Raw genomic sequence first — 25002 nt, 5'->3', positions numbered from 1 at the left:
TTTGTGGAGTGTATAGACAAACCAGGTCTTTAAATACAGTGATAACATCACTGGTAGAAGAAAAATTGGGATAAACTGGTCATCAGTTTGGGAATTGGAAGGAGGATTTTGTCTTTGAGCTGTGAAGTTTTCTAGAAGGTGTTAGCAGAGATACTGGAGCTTGGTACCCTGCTGCCATTAGGATGGAGTCTCAGAATCTCCAGTCCAATGGGTATTGTCACCTACAGCTGATGTGAAAGTCCCTGCTTCTTTTAAAGAGTGAGAAGCATAACCCGTTTTCATTCAAGATGACAAATCTTGAGTGATGTCTAACAGAGACTGTACTTGTTCTCAGTCATGGAAGACTAGGAAAGCTTTCCCTGCTTCTAGCAGACAATGCTGTGACATCTGGCCTTATCTTCTGTGCCAGCCTCCTTGATCTCGAGTGTGGGATCTGGAACTGGGACTATGGAGCAGTGCCCACCCATGGCAAGCCCCACAGCCCTTCTGGCTCCCCTGCTCAGACTGACCCTGCACATCCCCCACAGCCAGATTGCCCTTGGACGATCCACTCTTCCTGCCTGAGGAGACAAACAGGGCTGAGTAACAGCACCCAGGGGCATTTCAAGAACTGCATCATCTCATGTGCAATAGGATTTCTGTGACATTCCTGGAGGAGCCTGAGTCCTGGCACAGCATGCTGCCCTGCTGCTTTAGCTGGACACCTCACCAGGATCTCTCTGCTTGCCACCGAGTCTCATTTTCAGCAAGATTATTTGCAGGATGGGAGGAATAACTACATCCGGGACAGATATTGCAGAGCTGTGCAGGGGCACATGGGTACACCTACTGTTAGAATGCCTGGAAGGAATTACTGAGCCATTCTAGCATAACTGGTCTGACTGTAGGACTGGTTTCAACCACTGAATTGTGGTGGTTGAACAATTATCTTCAAGTAATAATTCTCAACTCAAGCGATCAGATAAACAAAACCAGAATAAACAACAAATACTTTTAAAATCGCTTTGATTAGATTGTATGAAGAGCATTGTGAAGTTTATATTCAACACATCAATACTTTTGGTTTTTTCTCCTGTGCTCCCAAAGGAAAAGATTTGGTTTGAAGACGATAGATGATGTTTAGTCATTTAGGTGGAAATTTATCTTATGACTTAAACTACTGGAACAGATTGCCACTTTGGCTTTTCATGAAACTCTTCAATAAATAGAAATTAGATTCTTTCTTTTGTGTGGTGGGCATAAATCACTTTTTAAAACCTCTAGAATTTTTTTCCCACCTTAGAGGATAACATAATTGACTTCCAGTTCAGGTTTATGAAGTTGTTTGCTGTTTTTAAAGCATTCCCCTTCCCCCCCTTGCCCCCCAGTGGATTGACTGACACATTAGGAAGATAAGAAAGAAACTCAATTTTAAATGAATGGAGAAAAATCATATTTGCGTAAAACATAACAAAACCCGTATTTTTCATTATCTTTGTTCTGCAGCTGTAGTGCTCTTTGTTGCACAGAAGGCATGCATTTAGTGAATGTGATGTTTTCTGAAGAGAATATGTATTTTTGCTGAAATAATGGTGTATGTATTCAAGTACGAAAATCTATAAATGAGATTTATAAGTCCTACCTTGCTTTTATAAAGCAATAGCCATACAAAAGAGTTTGCTTTTAAAATGATGTTTTGGTAGAGGCCAGTACTATTCTATTGTTTTGCATTTTTGCAGCTGTGTATTCCATTTTTGTCCCGATTGATACATAACGTGGTCAGCCCTTGCCCACGGCAGTGTGGTTGGAGCTGGATGTTCTTTATGATCTTTCAGGCTCCTCCCAGTCCAAGGCTTTTCTCAGACTGTGGCACAGTGGTGTTCCGGCTTTCCCTCTCACCTTTCCTGTCGTTCAGTTCTGATGAAGCACTGAGGCTGGAAGAGGGCTGTCTGTGACATTCTTTCCATCACTGATCTGGTTGAGAGTTTTGCATTCTTAACTTAGTATGGGGCGGTTTTCTCGCGTTCGTTTTACTGCAGTCGGTGCCGGCTGCCTGTGTCTGGATTCCTGCGCCGCAGGAATTCTGGCTTTGCCCGCCACTCGCCACCAGGTGTCCCTGCTGGCCGCGACATCCCGGAGGCTCCTGGTGACAACCGAGGGATGCGGCTGCTCCTTCTGACCTGCAGGCACCCTTCCCATCATTTTAAACTCTTCCCTGATCAAAGAATACTTAATCAATTGTTTGTTTTAAAACCCTTTTATATTCAAATTGTTCCCTCAACTGATTTACCAAATTCACGATTTTGCTGAGGTTACAACTCTTATTGCAGTATCAATTATTAACGCTTAGGAAATAATATACTGAATTGTTCATACTCTCATTAGACCCCATTCAGATACCATTAATCTTTTCTGAGTAGAAGGTATAATGAACTATGGGAACTGAGTGTCTCCATCGTTTAGTGAATGGAAGGTAATTTGGATACAAGTGGACATCATTCTTCCGTAGTGTACTAGGAAAATTTTACAGCTGGTTCTGTAAACTTTGGATGCCTGGTTGTTGTGTATAGGAAGTAACTGTAACAAGTTGTCCCCAAAATTACAATAAACATTGGAAAAACATAATCTCCCTGCACTCCCATTCCCCCAAGATAATGTTTTAAAATGATTGTAAACTTGATGTACATTACTTATTTAGCTTACTTAGTAAACTTCAGCAGCTCTCTCTTCTGAAATTATGTCTGGTCTCTCCTTGACACATGTAAATCTTTGCATCTGGAGCACCCTTTGCCAGGGGAGTATCCTTGCCAAAGGGATCTGATACTTTTTACATGAAGAACTGTCTCTTGTTTGCTTTGAACGTGGCTTCTTCAAGCTGCATTTAATAAAACTCAGCTCTTTATATTCAGAGAGACTGTGGATTCTCTCTTTGTCACTTATTTTATAGACATCTATAATTCACTTCCAAATTTTGTTTTTTTCCAAGTGAAAAAGTCAGTAGTTCAAAGGAATTCAGTGGTTTCTGTAATCAGAACATCCTTATTACTCTCCTGTAAACAGTCTCCAGCACTAATCTCTTCTTGTTTAGTAGACACAGTTTTCTAAGGTTACACAAGCCACAGATTTATGCAGTGGGGTAACAGTATTCTCGATTCTGGCACAATTCTTTATTTTGACCATTGCTGAGTGGTGATGTAATATGTTCATGAGCTATCCTGAGATGATCCTAAAATGTACCTTATTTAGTTTTCAGTTTAAATGTGTTGAATTTTGTGTATTGTTTTATTGTTCAGTCACATGGTCAGACAGGAACTTGTTCCATGGTTCTTCAAAGGCCCTTCAATAATAGCCTTTATCAGCAATATTTTTATATATATACATATATATATATATTCAAGTCTTAAATAAGATCTAGAGCATAAACTGATGATGAAGAGATCACATTTTTGTTATTACAGAACAAATAAAAATTTGATTTTGCTATTCATGATTGTTATAGTCCTATAGCTAAAAAAATTAGGTGTTTTGCTGACTTTTCTTACTTTGACAAAAATGATTGGCTGAAATGTGTTTGAAAATAATATGTAGTAGTTGTGAGTTTGGTGGCTTTGTAGAATGGTCTATAAAATTTTATAGAATTCAAATATTGAACTCATTATTTTGATAAGCAGCACTTGATAGTGTATTTTCTTCCTGAAAAATTATGCAGAATGGCATTCACAAAAGGCAAATTTTTACTTCTAAGATTTAATATAGTATAATGCATATTATAATTTACTTATTTACTTTGATATAAATCTATCCTGGTTCAAATACGGTATAGTTTTTCTGAAGAGGCAACATACAGTGCTAAGAGTTTTAGACCTAAATGACTGGTCATTTAAAAATGTGATGCTTTGTGCTGTTCTTTCAATTTGTGACTCACAGTCTGTTTTCTGAGAAGAATGCAGAAATGAATTGTTATTATTTGAGCTAATCTAATGCTTTCAATTAGATTGACATCCCATGTTGTCAATTTTTTCATTGAGCATCTGTTGAACATAAAAGTATACACCATATTTTATCAGAATGAGCAATCCTGACATCTGTAATTAAGCCTCCCCTGTTTCTGCTTTATTGGCTTCAACATCCCCATCTAACAGATTGTACAAATTGCACATTTGTTTACAAAACAGGTCCAGATTGTTCTCTGAACGTCCCCTCCACGGAGTCTTACTGGATCCTGCCCAACGTGAAGCCCTTCAGCCCCTCTGTGGGCCGTGCTTCCCACAAGGCCGTCCTCCACGGGAAGTTCATGTGGGTGATTGGTGGATACACCTTCAACTACAGCTCCTTCCAAATGGTGTTGAAGTGAGTGATTTCTCCTTTGCCATGTCCTTTCTGATGAGGCTTAGGGAAAACAGATCCTACCAGGGAGGCAGCTTCTAATTTAGCTGAAAGGTTTATGTCTCTTTTAGATTCTTTATTAACGGTCTGATTTTATGCTTGTAATTTTCTTATGATCATAGTAAGGGAAAATATGGGCAACATCAAACTGTAGGTGATATTTATGTGTACTTCAGTTTGGTGAAAAACTGCAAAACATAAAGAGCTTTGTGGTGATAAAACAGTGAAAGAAATTCACTGCTGATATTTCCACCCAGTACATTTTGAGAGCCACGTGCATTATTGATGTCAATTTGTGGTTACAGGACTCTTGTATTTAGTGCCTGCACTTTGCCTGCTGGTGCCATGCCAGTAGGGTCAGGCAGGTCACCTGTATTCCACGTTTTTTTTTACTTATGGCAGTTTGTATGTGTGTGTATTAGACCACCTATTGAAAATAAAAGTTGAAGCAGCTGTGAATAGGACCCAGGTGATTTGGATAGTAACCTCATAGGTGGAGACCCTAAATGTGGCAAATGCAAGTGTTAGTGTATATTTATTAGAATATAATTAACATGTTTACCTCTGCTGTTGTTGTCTACCTGTTGCTTTCTTCCTCACATTTGCAATAATCTAGAACAAATCCCATCCTCTTTTGGATTTTTCTTTTCTACCTTTGTAATTTCTTTTTTTTTTACCTCTTTTATCTAATTTTGTGTATCGATTAATTAATGAAAATATAGTGGAAATTAAAATCAACCATATAGTTAAGAGGATGCCCAACAGTAAATCTTCAGAGTAGTGCAAAAGCAAGAGGCATGAGCTCCATGGTGGGGCGGGTTTTTTATGTGACTGATAACAGAACAAGTCTTATGATTTTTGTTAGTTACTCCTGTTTTCTGAAATTGTTTGTGGGTCCCTTAAAGAGCTGCTCCTATTCTACTTGAGGAATATTTAGTGCACTGTCACAAGTTAGTGCACTGTTGTAATAGTTCAAAGGGTCGTGTTGCCCCACTAACGAATTACCATGTGAGAATTAGAGTTGGTTTGAACATACAAGCCCTTCTATTTCTTCTGCATGTTGAAAATGTTTCTTCTTCTATTTCTCTTCTAGCTACAATTTGGAAAGCAGTATATGGAATGTAGTGCCTGTATCCAAAGGGCCACTCCAGAGATATGGACACACTCTTGCTTTGTATCAGGTTTGTCCTCATCAGTGTTCTGTAAAATATATTTATATATGTGTGCAGTTAGTGATCTGAAATTGAGTCACCATGAACAGAGACTTTTGATGAAAATTTAATTTCTAAATATTTTGTATTAAATGTTTTCTTCAATACTTAGGTGTATTGCATGGTTTTTGGAACAGAGATTGTGCAATACTTCTCAATCACTGTGCTGACCATAATAAACCTTGAGCTAAACCTGCCAATAAAAGGCAGAGGGGTGTGTGTGAGGTATAACCAGGGTTGTGGGCAGTGCTCTTGCTCACCAGGCACCATTCCCAGGGGCTGGACCCCACAGGCAGAGCTGGTGGCAGGGTCCTTTGGCAAACCTTTGATGTCCCAGGTGTGGGGACTGTTCAGGGAATCCAGGAGCACAAGGAGATGGGGCTGGAGAGAAGGATCCAACATATACCTGAGGGGGCTATCAGGGAGATGAGCAACAAAGGGTGACAGGCTTCTTAACTGTGACAGAGAAATGCAGAATTGGTACTGCAATTTTTCATTTGTTTGCATAAGGCACCCCCAGCAGAGCAGGACAAACAGGATTGTATCAAGTCAGACCAAAGTGCTCATCTCGCCTGGTAACACCTCTTGAATAATGGGTAACAGTGAATGCCTGGGGAAGAATATAAGAAAAAATGACAGGAACTTACAGAAGCTTCCTCAGAATACTGTCCTACTTTGCAGCTGGGATTTCCTAAAATAGGATAGTGTTTTTGTGGAAAAATTATGAATCCCTGTTGTTTATTTATTTATTCTTTTCCCAATTTTTGGACCACGTATTTTAACATTGACATCATCCTGTGCCTACGAATTCCAGAATATTTTTTAAGAAATAAAACATTTTCAGAAACCAGTACTAGCTGGTTTAATTTTGATAATCCCTACTTCTTATTCTCCATTTGTTTCCTCATACTAGTCATGATTTTCTGCAAGGCTGTCACACCCTCTGCCATTTCTTTTTCATACTGAAAATTCCTTGTGTTTTTAATAATCCTCTATAAGGCAGATATTTCATACCTTAGATAACGCTGTACCATTGGCTTTACCTCTTCTAATTCTGTTATATCCCTTTTGAAAAAGGAGGAATCACAGTCTTTAGTGTGTTCTTACCTCAGAGATTGATGTCTAAGGGAATTCAGGGTATAATTTTTTTCCTATTATTTCCTTGGGGTACTTTAGCTTTTTGAAAATCTGCTGTTGGCTTTGAATTGATAGTTTTACTGAAGTGGCAGTTACATCCTCAGGATCTCATTCTAGGCAATTCAAAACCCATCCCCATATATTTAGACTTTAAATCATTTTTTCACATAGGCATCATTTCACCCTTATGCATGTGAGCATTATTTACTCTTTAAATTTTTCTTGTATTGCACATGCAGTATTAGGAGATTCTTCTGCAATTATGTGTGTTTGACCATTGTCTTACCTGTTTTAAATAACATAGTGTAGTCAAAAGGTATTGCTATTTTTCCACTCATCCCCATGCCAGCTTGGTTTTTTTAACATATTGAACAAGCTAATCTCAGTTGCACGTGACTGTGGGACACCACTAATGACCTTTATTCATTTATGAAATGACTATTTTTTCCCCCAAACTTTACTTTATAGACTTAATTAGTCTTGTGTTGTCTGCTTTCCTTGTTCTAGAACATCTTGGTTCCTTTAGGGCATGAGGAATATTATCAAGTGTCTTTTGGAAATTTCAGGTCCGTGTATCATCTGGATCTTTGATTTCTTCAGAAAAAAGCAAATGCTTTCATCGAATTTTTCTTCATCTGTTTGTCTGCTTCACTCACTGAATTCTGTCCTTTCTGCATCACCCTTACTAGTCTTTTGGTATGGACACATTTGTAAGCAGGAATTTACATACTAAAGATAGGGGTTAGCTCTTTAATTTCTTCAGAACTGATTTCAGGGACTTTCTTTGCCAAGTTTGGCGTTTTTTTTTTCCTACTGTAACTTTCTGTTTTTAGTTTTTGCAATGGAATACCAGTAAAGTCTACCATGAAGAACTCATGTGGGACAGTTAACCTCATTTTACTGCTGTGGCTTTCACTTCTCAGAATACTCCTTCAGACACTCTGTTGGCACCACGAAGTATCTAGTTAGGTGTATTGCTAATGCATTTGAAAAGTGATGTCTTAGTACCTCGTATATAAATTTTAGAGGCATCTCATTAAGATATTTTTATATCTTGCCTTGGTGTAAGTCTGTTTTAATCTGGTGGAGTTTCTGAGCTTTGTTTTGGACTCTATATTTTCTTCTAAATTTCCATAATCCTGTTAAGTTAAGCTTAATTTATTTTGTTACTCGTTATGGAAAGGTTTTTTTTCTTTTTCAAATAGGAAGTGTTCTTGTAATCTGAGCAAAAATGTCTAACAATGTCTTAGAATAATTTTTTTCATTTTTTTAATATTTTTCTTTTGATGGTTTAACCTTTTAGTTGTACATTTTAGTTTCTTTTTATGTTTGGTCTTCTTTTGTATAGTGAGTGCTTCCTCTAAGAGGAACTGAAGGTATGGGCTGATACTTCGTTTTGTCTTGTTTTCCTGGAGTCTGTTGTTCTTACAGAGATGTTGAATCTGTGTGGCATGGTGAACATTGTAGAGGTGTTTTCAGTAGTAATATAAACTAGGTTTTGTGCATGCCCTAACATCAAATCAAAGCTTGCTTTTCTTCCTGTCAGTTCCCTGATTCATTACTAATGTATTATCTGTTCTTTGAAAGGTCAGATCTTTTTGACCAGTGACTTTGATTATTACAGTTCTTGTAGAATGTGGACTTTTTAGTCAAGAAACATTTGAATAATGTATCATTTAGCAGTTCAGAATAAAGGCTTAAAATGTAATTTAACCTTTTCATTTGGCAGTGCTAATATTTTCCTGAGACATTCCAAACTAAAAGGTAACCATTTTAGAAGTCCTTTCACCAGCAAATATTAAATATGAGAGATCTGTTAATTCAGACATCTCTTTGGATCTCATTGAAGAAGTGCGACTCACGTTAATACTGATGAAAGCTGCAAGGAAAGGTATAGTGAAGAAGCTGTGGCTGTTGTTGAAGACATGTTAATTAGCACTTAGGAATCACTAATAATGAACCTATGTGAAATAATTAACTTATATGCTGCTTGTACGAGTGATTATGTCAAATGTCAGAAACTCCATGGGCCAAAAGGAGCCGATCACGCAAGTCAAAGAAATTTCAAGGGAAAAAGTATGCACTTCTGGAGTAAGTTCTTACATTAACTTGTTAGAATAAAGTTCTGATACTTTTCCATTTATATCTTCAGTCTTTTGAAAAAAAACAGAAAAAATAATTTAGAGTGAAGAGCAGTAGAACATAATACCTAGAGATGGCAGCTTTGAGCTGTGTTTTCAGCTCTGTACCAGTAATTGCATAATGTTTCCTTTATGTTTGATAGGAAAAAAATATCCACAGAGAAGAAATTAGATTAAGTTTTTGACTTGAACTCCTGAGATTTCAAAGCCTAGAGCTAGGCTGGAGTGAGAACACAGGGCCAGTGTCGCCTGATTGTGGTGCAAGGTAAATTGCAGCTGTGTGATTGACTCTGTGGAGAATGAAGTAAGTTACTTTATTTCTCTCAGAAAGCTTCTTTGGTAAAAACTGAAGTACAGTTCTTCTTTATTCTGAAGAAAAGAAGATCTGAGGACTCCCACTGATGTGTAGTTATAACAAATCCTCAAGACTTTTTATGCATTTATTGAGGAGAGACCATAAAAGACCTCTTGCTTTTAGACCACCTAAGCTGTTAAATAGTGCTCATGCTGATTTTTGGAAAGATGCTGTTAACGTGTGGTTCTACTGCATCTCAGAAATTGTATGTAGTTTCTGGCACCTTGATGCTGAGAATATCAATGTACTTTGAAAAAATTTATATAAGAAATAGGCTTATAAAGAGACTGGAGGAAATGACTTGTGAGGTTTTTTGAGAAGGTACATACAGCTTTGATAAACGTGACTAGGTAGGGATTTAGGGGAAATTCCAAAATACTAGATCCCTGGAATTAAGGAGAAAGGGAGTCGCCTGCAAGGTGTATATTTGGTCACTGCTGGGATTTTACTCAGTTTGTTTTTGGTAGTGTGACCAAAATTGGTTGAATTTGACCTCATAATTGAACTGTTGGTGCTGGTCCCAAGACAGTGGAAGGATGGCTGGGCTTTGAGGTTTGTGTCCTTTGAAACTGGCAATAGAGATGAAGCAGGCAAGCTGATGTAGTAGTAACCATAAAGTACACAGACCATTTTATATAGAGTCAGATTTCATTTAACTCATTTGAGTTTTATGAATGTTACTTCCACTTTTAAAACTTTATTAAAAGAGAGTAATTGTTTTGATTCCTTGACAAATTAATTGGTATTGATGTTGAGTCTGTATACATCTTCTGGTATTTTTATTAGTCTCATCAAAAGCTAGTGTTAACAAAGCAAAAAAGAGTAAAAACTTTTCCCACTTTATTATGAACAAGATAAAATGTTTCACCACTTGGTTTATTGTTATTCTTTTAATGCCTCTTTTTTTTGGCTGTTGTAGTATAATTTGAATAGCACTGGAAATACAAAAGTATTTTCTAACTATTCTATTAAGTAGCTGTTGGTAGGTTGTACCAGCAATTTCTGTAGTTTTACTGTTCTGTGAGTTTGAATTACATCTTTGCACAACTTGCTCTCTTATTCTGATTTGCAGATCTCAGAAGTGTGAGAAGTAGGTGAGATGAGCTGCCCTACACTTTTTGCACATAGTCTTGAGAAAAGCTTATTCAGCGTTCCCTTCTGTTCATCAAGAGATTGGTTCTTTATGTAGAAGTGTCGCATTTTTCATTCCTGGTTTCAGTGTTATATCCCAGTTGGTTTTACAGTGAAGTCCAAGTGAAGTCATCTTTAAGTAAATCCAGCAGCCATTGGAAAACTGCAAATAATGGAAAAAAAGTGACAACACTCTTGATTAGGTTGACCTCCTGAGGTACAATGTGGTGCAGTATTGTCTTGACCTTGAATTTGGTCCTGTTTGGAACATAAATTAAAATGTTCCTCTTTTGTAACTTACTCAGGTTCTTATTCAGAGAGGATTTAGTCCCACAACAAACTAAGAATTAATAAATCAGGCTTCAGGGGGAGGAGTGAACTGAAGACTTCTTTCCAGTCTGTCAGACCTAATGGGAGGATTACTGGATCAAGTAGAAATGTAACTAATTTTTAATTTTGATATAACACAAAATGTTCTTGATACTGTTAAACATATTAAAGGAGATAACAGTTTGTAGAAAGGAAGATGAGGTATTAGACAGTCTTAAACCAGATGGCACATGCTGAATGCAAAAAAAAAGGCTTGTGGTGGAGGAGTTATTGCCAGATGACATTTTGTGAGACTTGTATTTTGCATGGGAAAAAAAAAATTGAGAATTTCTTTAATGGTGTACCAATTTGACCAAACTTCTAGAAATTTCAGGTAGAAGCACAGAGAACAAAAATCTTAATAAATGTTAGTGTTCTTACATAAAGTTAATTTCAATACCAAGGTGTGGATATAGTCTAGGAGAGAAAAAAGATTGATGATCTTGTTTCAAGAAAGTAGACATTGACTGTTCATGTGGTTTGTGAGTAGCATTTCTTTGGCCAATGCTTCAGGAATAGTTTAGATTTATATAAGAATTAAGGCAGAAAAACTCATTTCTAAGGGAGAAACTTCTCTGAGTAGCAATGATACAGTTAAGAAATACAAAATGAAAATTATGTGGTTATTTTAATGTGATTAACTTGCTTCCAATTCATTAGAAATGGATTATAAATTACCCCTTTGTTGCAGGTTTTTTTACACTTTTTTAGTGGTATCTACCAGATAAGATTCTTTTGGAATGCAGGCAGGATTTGCATACATGTGTCATTCCAATGTACAGCCTGAGCAGCTAAGTATTGTTCCTTTAGGAAAAAGAAAAATTGTCAAGTCTTAGGAATAAAAATATGATAAGTTTTAAAAGTCTTGAATTGCTGCATTTATATGAAATATAAAATCAATATTAACACTGAGGTAAGGTGTAGGGAAGAGACCATGTCTAAGGTCAATAGAACAAATTATTTTGGCTGTTCAGGATTCAATGAAATGTGTACAAGTGTTACTTTGCTCTGGTGTACAGTCTATTGATAGGGACTTAAAGGACAAGTGGGTGCTCCTGGTCTTTTGGTGATCTTTTAAAACATCCTCCTTGATCTGCTTAACTTTTCTTCAATGTAAGATGCTCCTCTGTCAAGGATATTTGACCAACCTCTTCCAGTCTTGACCATTCTCAATGAGAAATTTTTATTCTTTAAATTGAATTTCTTGTAATCCAAATTGTGCACATCACATCTGGTTTATTTGCTGGATTACCTTGGGAAGAGTCTGGCTCCCTCTTTTTTAACCTATCCCACCAGGCATTTAATTTTATTTGAATTATTTGTTTATTTAACAAACATCGTCTCCAAAGATGATGACGGTATCAATAAGATGAAGAAATTAAGAGGAATTTTATGGCTGTTAGTTGTATTGATTCTTCCAACATTCAAATTCTGACGCTATATTTGAGTTATTCTCTTGGTCTTATTTTGTCCAGTCAAGAACGTGCATGTCATTCATTACTCTATAAGAGAAATCCTAGGTCAAAGGAATGTTTTCTTTCCTTAAGAAATTTGATTTAACTATTTTGTTCAAATCCTGTCTTTGGTCTTACCATTCCTGCCTTCTGCTGTCATCCTCTCTGTCCAATATTCACACTCAGATATTTACAGATCATATACCTTTTGTCGTCTTTTTTTTTATTGCTATGGTTCATCAAAATTTTCCACTGAAGTAGTTTTTTTCAGGGAAAAAAATGTGATTTGAGAAATTGGAAACAATTACTGGGAAGTTTTGGTTCCATTGAAGCAAACAGGAGATGCACTGGCTGTTGTTGGCTTGGACCTGAGCACCTGCCAAGAAACCAACTGATGTGATCTGTAGGTGGGAATGTCATGATTGAGTGAGCTGTCAACCTGCTCTGTTTACAGGAAGAAATTTCTCATTTTTCTGGAATTTCCTACTGAGCAGGAACTCTGAAGTTCAGTATCTATACTTCAATTTGCATAAAGTAATAGTCATATGATATTTTGGTTTAAAAACCACAAGGTCTTTCAAGGTTCCCAAAACTTCTTAGAGAATGTTACTCATATGATGTAATATATCAAATATGGCCAAGTTTAATTTATTGAGTAAATGCTCAACTTTTTTATCTCACACTCTAATTGAAAGTTTTGGTTTTGATACCTGGTATCAGAACTTTAAAATATGAATGTGTTGGAGGCCTTGGATTTCATGGTGCTTATCTACCTCTTTTGTTATCTCTTCCATGGAAAAATCTGCTTCTTGTACTTCTCTCTCCTCTAGACTGAGGACAATTTTTAAGATCTTTAATTTGGGCCAGATTCTTCACACTTTTTTTGCACTAATTTCACAAAGACTCTTGATTTTATATTTTTGTTGCCTTTTTAAAAATACATATTATTTTACTTTGCAGTCCTGCCTGGTTTGCTGTCTTATAAGCAAATAATCTAGTATGCCAATTCAAGTAAATGTCAGCAGTGTTTGTGTCCTAGCATACTTTAAACTCTGCATCTTATGTGTTGTGTCTTCCAGAAAGCCTCACCTTTAGCTTATACCTTGATTAATATTTAGTATAGAAGTAATTCATAAAGGTAGCATAAAGTTCATGAAAGGATTCCTTCTTTTCTGTCACAAGTTTTATGCTGCATAGGACCTTATGCACTCGAATCATTCCCACAGTCCATTCCTACAATCCATTCCAAATAAATGCCTATCTTCATGTGCTTAGGAGGTTGGGTTTTGCCGTGTGTAAGTATGCATGTAATATTTTGTCAGTTCTGTATTTCTTTCACTAACTTTGGTTTCTCAGCTTGTTTTTCTCTGTGTTCAGCTGATCATCACTTACTTTAAAAGCGTTTTTCACCAGTGTTAGGAGCTTCTTAATCCCAGAAATAGCCCTTAGCAAAGCTTAGTTAAATCTGGTTTTGTGGCTGATAAAGCAGTTTTCATGACCTTCTTTTCTTTTTCTCTGTGAATATTCTTGTATACAGGATCTGCTGTGTCACCTAAAAGATTGCTCCTCATGGAAGTGTTCTTTTATCTGAACTTTGAATCATTTAAGCAGAACTGTGAGGAGGAGTTTGCTATTGTCAGCTGTCTGAGAAATCATTTCAGAGTTCATGCAGCTCTTAAGGTCACCTTTTTTTTTTAAGAGTGTCTTTCCTCAGCGTCAGAAATGTATCTTTTAAATACTGCTATACAGCCCCTGCAGCTCCCTAATTAGCTCTCTTTTTATGCCGAAGTCAGTTATCAGCATTTGAAAATAAGTGGTTCACAATTTTAGTGATGCTTATTTGACTTTGGAGATCTATGTGGTATTGTAAGGAATGAGCCATATAGGATCCTTTCAAGAAGAATATTTGTTCAAGCCATTCCTTTGGATCAGTGCACATCCTGCTTCAGTTTTTGTGGGTCTTTACCAAGCTCTTTTGAAATGTTTTATCTCCTAGGAAAAGAATGGGTTCAGATACATATCTCTTTAATCCTACTACAAATTCCTTCTGTGAACATCTTTTCTTCAAACACCACCAGTAGCACAGCGTACCCCTGCATAGGAATGATTTAAATTCCAAATTGAGAAATGTTCACCTGCCTCAAATGAAAAAAATAGTTGAACATTTTACAGAAATTTCAAGTGTACTATTGGTATATTAAGATATATTGGAGAGTTTGCTGACTAATCTCTCTGGGTAATGAGGAGTCTTTTCCTACTTTTCTGGGCTGTTCCTTACCATCAACCACAGATGTATGGGACGGCATTATAACCCTCTAAAGCCTTTGTTTTGCTGGACTGAAAAAGTTGTCATTCTACTGATCAACTATATTTCCAATGCCTGCCCATTCATAAAGAGTCAAAAGTTCATCTTTCTTCATGTGTACGATGATAATAACCTGAAATTTACCTTTCTATGTTTACAAATCCTTCAACTCCTTTTAAAATGTCTGAAATTTCTGCATGATTGATGCGGAAACTTCTTTGGTAGTTTCCTTTTCTTCCAGCCTCTTTTTCTGAGTATTTCATGCCAAGTCAAACTTTGACAAATGTGCTAAACCTTCAGCTTCCTTTTTTTTTAAAAAAAATTTTAAATTTAAATTAAGCTTGGTAAGGCTGAGTTTAGGGCAAGCCCCAGAATATTACATCACAGAATGCAGAAGACAACTGTACAGCATGCAAATGGGATGCAGAGTGTGTGGGGTGGTTATGTCCTAGCAAAGACTGAGTATCAATCTCAGAACCAAAGGAAGTTTTTTCCACCCAGTATAAGTTGTCCTTGAGCAAGTCTGTGAAGCCAACAGTCTGGAATTTGTTCTGTGACTTTGCATACCTTGGCTTGCAAATCCAGATGAAGCGAAATTCGGTAGGATTTGCTTTCAGTCAATATTTAAGTAAATCACTCATTACTTACCAGAACAGATGGCATTGCTGTTTGAGGTCTGTGGTTCGTGATGGCTGGAATATCTGTTTTGCATTCCTTAATAAGAACTCAGAGTACTCCCCTATGGGATTTGATTTTAGTAAATGTGCTCAAAAGGAGCCAGCCATATCCTGGGCTTCACAAAAAGCAGCAGGACCAGCAGGTTGAGGGAGCTGATTCTGCTCCTCTGCTCTGCTCTCATGGAGTCTTGTGTCCAGCTCTGGGACACCCAGCATAAGAAGCTAGTCTTCCTCCTCAGGAATAAGTCCTCAGGAGGTGCCACTGAGGTGATCAGATGTCTGAAGCACTTCTCCAAGAGGACAAGCGGGAAGAGTTGGGGTAGTTCAGCCAGGAGAGGGTTCTGGTGACACCTTATAGCACCTTCCTGTACAAAAAAGGGCTACAAGAGAGCTGGAGGGTGATGTTTTACAAGGGGTTAGAGTGGTAGGACAAGGGGAGATGGCTTCAATCTGTGTGAGGGCAGGTCTGGTTTAGGAGCTGGTAAGAAGTTCTTCAGTGTGAGGGTGGTGGAGCCCTGGCACAGGTTGCCCAAAGAAGCTGTTGCTGCCCCATCCCTGGAAGTGTCCAAGGTGAAGTTGAACAAACTGGGATAGTGGAAGGTGTCCCTGCCCATGGTGGTGGGGGTGGAAGAAAATTATTTTTAAGGCACCTTCCAACCCAGATCATTCTATGGTTCCATATATGCATTGTCTCTTTTCTTTGAGTTCTGGTGACTGTATTTTCTCAGAACTTAAATTACTTTGCTAGGAGAGAATGTACTCTCTTGTGTACGTGTTGAATGAAATCCCCATAGACTGAGTGTGTGGAAAATCACATTTTAATTCTGTGAACTGTTCCTTAAGAAAACAATATAATATCCTTTCTGTTTAGCTTTTTTTAAAATAGAATGCTGCAGTATGGATTAGAAGAGCCATGTAATTAAAGGTTTTCTGGTTGAAATAATCTCTTTGAGATTCATTTTGGTGTCATTTTCATGGCTAGGTTTATTTTTCAGAGAAATAGACTCCTTATCAATGTTGGTTTAGTTTAAGTATCATTGTCTGGGATTAGTGTCTGATATTGAGCTGGTTAATGTAAGATTAAATGTGAAGATTTAAGTCAGATTGCTCAGTTATGAAATACTGCTCAGCAGAGGAGTACGCAGTTCAGATATTACCTTTCTGTAATCCATTATTTGCTTTCTTCTCTCTCCCATTTTTACAGGAAGACATCTACATGTATGGAGGCAAAATTGAAACGAGTTATGGCAATGTCACTGATGAACTGTGGGTTTTCAACATACCCAGTCAAACATGGAGTACCAGAATTCCTGCAGTCCTTGTCCATGGACAGCAATATGCTGTGGAAGGTCATTCAGCACACATCGTAGAGCTGGACAGCAGAGATGTGGTTATGATTGTAATTTTTGGATATTCTTCCATATATGGTTACACAAGCATTGTGCAAGAATACTACATCAGTAAGTCACTTTCAAGTCGTTTTGACCATGTACTGATACAAAAAGTGCTGGTTTTTTAAAGTGAAAAAAAGTGATTTTTCTTTTTTTCAGAAAGAAAATTATGTATTTTCCAAAATAAAGAAAGCCTCACCTTTTTCCTTCAAGTTATGTACATAATATTTATTTTCAAGCAATAGTGTTTCATGTGTGTTTCATTGGAGCACTATGACTTTTTCCATTTTTGTACATGGTTGTGGTACCTTAAAGGGGATAAAAGTTGAAACCAGAAATTCCTCACTGTGGTAATTGTGATAAAACATAGTTTTTTAACACAGATTTCCTGTTTTTACCATGCACTAGAAGAGCAAAATCAACAATAATTTAGTTATTTTAAAGTTTTTTTTTTAATGTTGGTGTATTATTTTCATTCTGTTGTATTGTTTTTAAATAAAAGAACTTAGTTCATCATTATATATAGGGTTCTCTCTTAGAGATATACATGCTGCTGTCAGATGTAATAATTGAAAATGAACTCTAATTTTCTGTAAATAACTTACCATGTCTGTCTGGGTTTCCCCTTGTGAACTGCAAGCTGTTCCTAGGGGTGTTTTCAAATGCTAAAATTAAATAAACCAAGAGAAATCTTTTTATCATATACATGGTACAGCTAAGGTCCTATTTCAGTGGAATAATATTGAAAATATACACCTGATAAATTCTTAGGAATATTTATATACCTACTAAATAAATTTATAGTCTTCTACATTTGTTTAATTCCTTTTTTTCTGTTTAATTTATCTGAGTCTCTGTTATTTATGCAATTGCAGAAGGCATAATACAGATTTTCAAAGTAATACCTACATGCTAAAGGATAATTATTCTTTTTAATTATTCCATTTAACTTCTTTTTTCATGTGTGCATATTTATATAAACAATCTTTAAACAGATTTACAGATTGGAAAAATCCCTTCAAAACTCAGATGATTCTTATGCTTTCTGGCATTATCTCTGATGGCAGTGTCAAAATTATGTAACAGTGTTGAAAAAGGATAAAAGTGAATGGCAGTAAGAGGAAGAGCACCATAATGTGCTTTATTCACACTGAAAAATTCGAATTTAACTGCATAAAAGCTACTATAAAACTCTGGTCTTAGAATGATGTTTCACAACAGTATTCTAAGATTTGTTAAGCATTAAGGGCCATTTTTTGGAAAACTTACTTTCAGAAAGTTTTTTTTTGATGTATCAGAGATGATTTTTTTTTTCTCTGGAGGAAACAATATGTTCTCGATTTCTGCATGCTTGTTCCCGGTAATGTCTGTTGGAAAACTTTAAGTAGTTTGCTTCTTCTGTTTGAACTTTAAATTATTTGCTTCTTCACATGCTACTAATTTAATATGGAGTAGAAGTACCAATTTTATTCTCACCTATTATTGTTGTTAGTTTAATTAGGAAGAAGGGAACATGATTTGTAGAGTAAAATTTTCTGCCTGGCTGATTTTATTGATGGCTGTATGGTTGAAATGGGCAGCCTGTTCCTGTTTTAATTTTTTTTTTAATGTTACAGCTATGTTTCTGGAGGATTAATAAAACTGTAGTTAAGCATATATAACACACAGAAACAAAGAAAAAATCCCAAACCTTCCCTACCATGGTGATAAGCTTGGAGTAAGAGAAAGCAGCTCTCTATCAGTCGTGTGTCAATTATTCTCAAGTTTCAATGTCTCCTTTTTGAGAGTGTATTTTTGTCATATTCTAGTGAGAAATTTAGTTTATTAGAGTAAATGTGCTTCACTTGCATCAAATACAAAGGGAACTTGTAACAGGGTGAGGTATTACTGTGGAAGCCCATTGACTTCAGCAACTCTCCTCATGTGATGAAGGATTGATTATTGGGGCTCGCAGCACTTTGCAGAACATGGTGTACCTGAACCATTGGTGCCACAGAGAATTCTCATGGTTCATTTCACCTCACTGCATCTCCCTCCTTTCCCTCCCCTCTAAGTTAAGTGAATTTTGTGGTAAATTTTCCTCAATTCTGTGTTGGCCGTGGCATTTATCTAGTTTTGCAGCTGTAGGAACACATTTTTAACCATAAAATTCCAGCTGCTGGTTTGAATTAAGAATGACAGTTTTTTGGGAGGACTTTAGCAGTTCAGGATCCAAACTTAAAAGACACAGGAAGTGAGAAGTATTCCTGTGAACTCACCTGAACAGGAAATGAAATTTCATAAAATAAGGATTTCTGACATTATAGAAAGAAAAAGAACCCAAGTTTTAATTTCTCTGCTTGCTTTAAAGGCATATTACTTCAACATTTCCAATTGTACTGTGTGATTGTTTCTACATGTTATCAGTAATGGCTTTTAGTCCTAATGAAGAGTATTTTTCGAGCATTTACCACATGTCTACTGAAAGAAGGAGACATAGAGGCAGTTTATTCTTTGGTTCATATGAACTGAAACCTCTAGGGTCCAGTTCTTTGATGAACTCTGATGAACTTGGCACATGGAATTCTGGTGCTAAAGACTTCTTTAGTTGCTGTGACCATGATTTCCATGGCATCTGGGTTAAGAAACACCTGAAGAGGTTTTAAATTATTGTGGAAATAGCTAGCTTTTCATGAAGGTATGTAGTTCTTGTTAATAAAAGCATGCCAATCAAAGGTGTATCTGATCTCAAAATGTCTCTGGCGTTGTCAGATTAGGGAAGAAAGTAATTTCTTTTAGAGTAAAATAAATTCTGGAATAATTGGACAGGGTTTGCAGGTAGATTTTTGCTGTGCAGAGGCATGTGAATTTATTTTCTCTCCAAAGGTGTGGTGGCTGCTGCAGGAAGAAAAGAGCTTCCTGTTGTCCTTTCTTGCTGCGCCCAGACTTATGACTTCTGAAGAACCAGTAAATCCTGATACGGGAATTATGTGAATGATTTTACTAACTTGAACCATAAAGCTTTTCTGAGTTACTCCCCAGGGAAATTTATTTCCCTTTAGGTTAGCAATACCTCATAAACCTTCTAAGAATCTCAATGTGAGTCTCAAGGTGAATATAATAATTGCATTTTGTTTTAGCTGAGGTTTATAAAGGCTCCTTATATATTAAGAAACTTCTGAATAAGTCTTTTGTGATTTTATTTTATTTCTTTCACAAGACAGAGATTTCTTTGGATTAATATAGTATCACTGTATTTTAGACTGGATTTTTTATGACTTTAGGAAGTAGGTTATAGATTTCTTTTGATTAAAAGTATTTCTTTGAAATAATGTAAAAAGAAATGGCCCCATGATATAATATGCCTCCTCTTTTTTGTTAAAGTTAGTGTAAGCTTCCTGGTTGCTTGTAAGATTTTCAAATTTGTCACTGTGGTAGAGTGAAGGTGGCACACCAAGGTGCTTCTTGGACATTTTGTTCTTTTTAACTGATCTGTCTGAAGGTTGTTTTACGTTAATGACAGATCAGACCAATGTGTCTTCCTTATTTTTACACTATGTAGTAGACTTGAAATTTATATCTGGATAAAAAAATGAAAAACTCCTATTTCCTTATTTCTGGCTTGTTTGTTCATGAAGGTCTTTTGCATTTGACTTTTTAAGCTGTTGAGAATGCAGTTTCACATGACTAATTTGATCAATCAAGTACTTCTTATTCTTATACGTATTTCTATGTTCCTATGATATAATGATAGAAAGAGAGGGATCTCCGAGTATGAGAGGGGTTATGTAATTCAATTATAATTGAATTTTTGTTAAAAAAAAAGTCGGTGAAAATTCATTTCAGTAAACTGCTTCAAAAAGTCAGATCATATGCATGGTAATGTCTTTAAATATAGACAAGATTGTATTTTTGTCTGAATGATACAATATTCAAGATGCTGAAATGTGAATGATATCAAAACTGTACGTACGCATTTCAATATTGGAAATTCAGGCAACTCAGCTAAATTTTAGAACAGAAAGTAGAATGAGGAACTAACACTCCTTTTGACTTTTATTTCAGAAAGATGGTGCTGTAACTCTTTTCTTGAATTTAGGTAGTTATTCATAGCATGTATTTTTTTTTTTTTTAATTCAAGAAGGAACAGGTTTCCCTGTTTCTGCTGGAGTCATGTAAAGTAACGCAATAAGCAATGTTACTGTGACAGGGTTCTAAATGCTACGCAGGATCATAGACCCTTTTAGATTGGAAAAGACCTCAGGATCATCAAATATGACCATTGCTACATGATCCATAATGCTCCATAAATGCTACATGAGCCATTCAAATAGAAATGCAAACAATTCCCTTACGCATATTATCAACTGCATTGTGCCAATTTATGTGGGGAAATAGTTCTTTTCTCTGGAAAGTGTATATGCCAATCTCTAGGGCTGATCATTAAATAAATAAATGAAGATACTTTTGGTAATAGAAAGGTGTATCTGCAGGCTGACTCCTCACCAACCCACTTATAGAAATAGTATCAAGAATTTATTCATTCTCACAGTAATATGTATGTAATATGCAGTATTATCAGTGCAAATTTGATATTTGTGTTCAGAACTTCACTTCTTCATAGCTTGATAATATCCAACATGGCATTAAAATAAAATACTGCTTACATTTACACTACAGATAAATAATGTAAATATTCTGTGTCATCTATCAATAGTGTATTACACAAATACCAGCATTTATACACACAAAAATCATCACAATTCTTCCTCAGAATCTATTCTTTATAGCGTGCCATAAGCACTTGTTACTGAAAAAAATGCAACTTATAGAGGCAGTGGCTGGAAAGCATGATAGCAAAAGTAATAACTGAAAATCATGAGCCTCTTCATGAGAATCTGGAGGAAAAAGAGTTAATCTAAGCTACCTACATAGTATCAGATAAAAATTGGAATGGGATTTAGCCTAACTTTCAGAGGAAGCAGAGTGTATGGTGTTGTGTGCTAGCCTTGGATAAGTAACTTTATAATGGTAGCCAGTTGAGGTTAAGAATTGGGATACTGCTCCATTTTGAATGTCCTTGTCCAGACTCCCTGTTCTGACAATTTCCAAGAGGCTGGAATTGAATTACTTCTTCTGTTTCATGTGTGTAGCAATGCTTCCCAATCATCATAGGCTCTTCTGTATAGGCTGTCTTGTGCAGGAAATACCTCCTGGCTTGCTCTTTTTGTGACTTACATCATCATCTGGGAAGATGGAGGGGGGACAAAAGATATTCTGGGGCTACAGGCAGCAAGAATTCACTTAACAGCTGTCTTTATATCTGCTATGGTAAAATATTTTCTGGTTGTATTCTCTTCTTCAGTCATAACAGCTATTGTGGTTGGTTTTGTTTGGTGTCTCTTTGCAGTTATTAATCATGTGGTGTAAAATGTGGATTCAAATGCCAGTTTAATGAGCTGCTATCAAATTATTCTTTTGTGAGCGTTCTGCAACTGAATGAATATATTTGCAGTTAAACAACTAAGAAACAGTGGTTGGAAATGGATTTTAGCTCAATAATTTCACGGTTACTCCCAAAGTGTCTGCCCGTATCCATGCACACTTCGAGCTACCTTATGTTGCGTGCTTCTCACGGCTCACTGCATTTCAGTCTCTGCCAGGCTCCTCCAGACTCCCCATGACTGAGCACAGGTGTTCCTAATGAATCTGAAGGAGCTGGAACACTGAATTCTCATCAGCCATCTCTGGCGAGAATTAATCATAACTCCTAATTTCATATTTTTAGAAAGCTTTGGCTTTTTTTGTTTTGTGTTTGTTTAGTGCGAGTGCTGAAGTCACAGGTGGGAGAGGATGAGATACTGCCTGGCAGCTGTAACAATGATGTATTTGTGATTTGATTAAGAACAGCAAATAATAGTCTGACAACATTATCTAATTGCAGATATTTTGATACATTGGTATAAAACTACTTCTTAAGACAAATCCGAGTAGTTATTGCCATATTTAGAATTACATTGGAAATTATTTTATATACTTAAAACTCCTAGTACTGTGATTTAGCAGTAGTAAGCCTTTAAATTATGGTGTTTTTTTTAATGTCTCTTCAAGGGTCTAACTCTTGGCTTGTACCAGAAACGAAAGGAGCAATTGTTCAAGGTGGATATGGCCATACCAGTGTCTACGATGAACTGACAAAATCTATTTATGTCCATGGTGGATACAAAGCATTGCCTGGCAATAAATATGGATTGGTGGATGATCTTTACAGATATGAAGTTAATACTCGGACGTGGTAAGTTGGTTTTATAATGTGGGAAACCAAGTTATAGGTCATGCAGGTACCTCTATGTCCTTTGCACATTTCAGCGCATCACATTCTCTGCAACAAAATGAAAGAATTGTGGTGAGGGCCTAGACCTGAGTAAATGGACTAGTGGAGCTATTCATTGAAATGATGGCAGGGAGGAGGCTTTGTGCATGTTCAACAAATTAGGAAAAGGTTCCCCTTTGCAGACGCAACCACTGTGCAGAAATTGCACATGTGAACTGTTTCCTCATGGTGTGAATATACTGCTGGTGTACATTACAGTGGCTGTTATTTAAAGAAGTAGAAAACCCTAAGAACTGTGGAAGGTTATTTTTTCACAAAACTATCAGAAATAAAAGAGGAAACTTCTGGTATTATGTAGGAATCCTTAGTTATGAATGCTCTTGGTATTTCTGTTTCTATCAGTTAGTTGTTCCTCAAGTTTATCATAACTTATGAAGGCTACGTGTATGTTATGAACAGATCTTGAATGTTTTCCATCATCGCAGAGATGATTTGAGATCAAGAACTATTTCTTTGAACATTTTATTCTTGCGATTTAATGTTTGTTTAAAGTACTAGTGGCTTCACTTTAAGCACCCAAAATTGCTCTCAGATGTTGGGAACATGGGTTTGATCTCACAGAGGTTCTTAATACCATTAACTCATGTCATTTGGAAACATTAATACAAGAATTCTTTTTCCCTTAAATGTATTTATAAGTTCCTGGAATTTTAATGCTTTCTTATTCTATTTTTGGAACAAGGTGATATTTTTTCCTTTGATGGTCTGTTCAACAATAAAATAATAATAATTGCTGTAATATTTTCGTGCATTATTCATACAAAACCTAATAAAAAATACTTTGGTCGACTCTATACTAATGTAGCATTCTCTGCAGCTTGTAGAGAGCTCAAGTCCTTGTTTTGTGAGATTTACACTGGGAGTGAATTTTACTATGGGACTGATTTACTGTAGGCTCAGAGGGTGGAGTAATGACACACTAATAAAATCTGAATCTTTTTTTACTGTGTCTGTGACACCTTATGATTAACATTCAAAGCACTTGGTGAGGTGAGAGACTGAATGTGGCACTGGATAGGTGTGGTAGGAGGAAGAGTTGGAATTTTGATGTCTCTCTCATGCCCATGTCCGTGCCATTTGCTGGTCCGCACTGTTTGTCTCTGGCACTCATTCCCTTTCTGTGGCTGATCTGGCAGAGGTTCACAGGCTTCAGTGAGTTGAGGTATACAAATCTGATTACCTGTTCAACTCAGTTGCATGTAGGTTTTTATTTCTTAATATCAATTAAACAAGCTTTATGTTTCTTGGAATGTGAGGGGGCAATATTTCAGTTCCTAGTGTGAACCGTATTGCTAATACACCATGGGGAATTACAGTGTTGCTAATACCTGAATTTCTTTGCATTACTGCCCTGCTGCTGCAGCTGGGGCACAATGTGGAGCAGGGCTTGGATAATGGCCTGAAGCAGTGGAGGCACCTGCTACCTCCTGGGTATTTGTGCTACCATTACAGAGTCGTGCTGCACTTGGCACTGGCGTAGTTAACACGGGCTAATGTTTGCAGATACACAAGTATGTGCGTAAATAATGGATTCAGCGGAGTGTGTGCTGAGACTCTCACAGAATTTGCATGGGGTTGATACGTGTTGGAGAGTTCTCTGGATTGCCCTCATTAATGATGCTAATGAACAGTGAAAATCATGGCCAAATTAACAAACTTCCAGTTCTGCTGAATCTTGAGGAAAAGTTGCTGTTACTCAGAGGGATGAAACTCAGCACACAATATGCAAAGATTGTAGGAAAAAATCCCCACACTATGGTAGGGACCAGGAGCGAGGCAATGCAGTTGGGTCACAAGTAGAAAAGTGAGTAGCCTGAAAAAGAAAACCTGTGGAGATTTTTTATATCCACTGTGTAGAGGAGAGTCCTTAAGTTTTCCCCAGAACACTGCATGTCTCTTCAGGCCTTTAGTGATCAACACAACTGTTTGTAGACAGCTGCAAGGCAGGATCATCAAGGCAGAGCCTAGTGTATAGCAGTTAGTGTAAATTAGGCAATAGGGGCTGTAGAAAACTGGAGAAGTACAAGGCAGAAAGGTATCTGTGGTCCAAATGGACAAAGATAACATGTTCTTAGGGTATTATCGTCCTTTCG

General features: G+C 36.7%; 1 protein-coding gene across 5 annotated transcripts in view; it reads left to right on the top strand.

Annotated features, from left to right (window-relative positions):
- Nucleotides 1–25002, top strand: part of ATRNL1 (attractin like 1) — a 433474-nt gene that overhangs the window by 50332 nt on the left and 358140 nt on the right. For all 5 annotated transcript variants that reach the window (XM_066190865.1, XM_066190863.1, XM_066190866.1 and 2 more), the window contains exons 6-9: nt 4155–4329; nt 5459–5546; nt 16350–16605; nt 22627–22810. In XM_066190865.1, the coding sequence (XP_066046962.1) occupies nt 4155–4329; nt 5459–5546; nt 16350–16605; nt 22627–22810 (703 nt within the window). The remainder of the gene's footprint in view (nt 1–4154; nt 4330–5458; nt 5547–16349; nt 16606–22626; nt 22811–25002) is intronic.

Source organism: Chamaea fasciata, unplaced genomic scaffold (assembly GCF_029207755.1).
Source record: "Chamaea fasciata isolate MVZ Bird 193981 ecotype frontalis unplaced genomic scaffold, bChaFas1.0.hap1 SCAF_9, whole genome shotgun sequence".
NCBI lineage: Eukaryota > Metazoa > Chordata > Aves > Passeriformes > Sylviidae > Chamaea > Chamaea fasciata.
The sequence above is the reverse complement of the archived record's forward strand: the minus strand, read 5'-3'. Positions and strand labels throughout refer to the sequence as shown.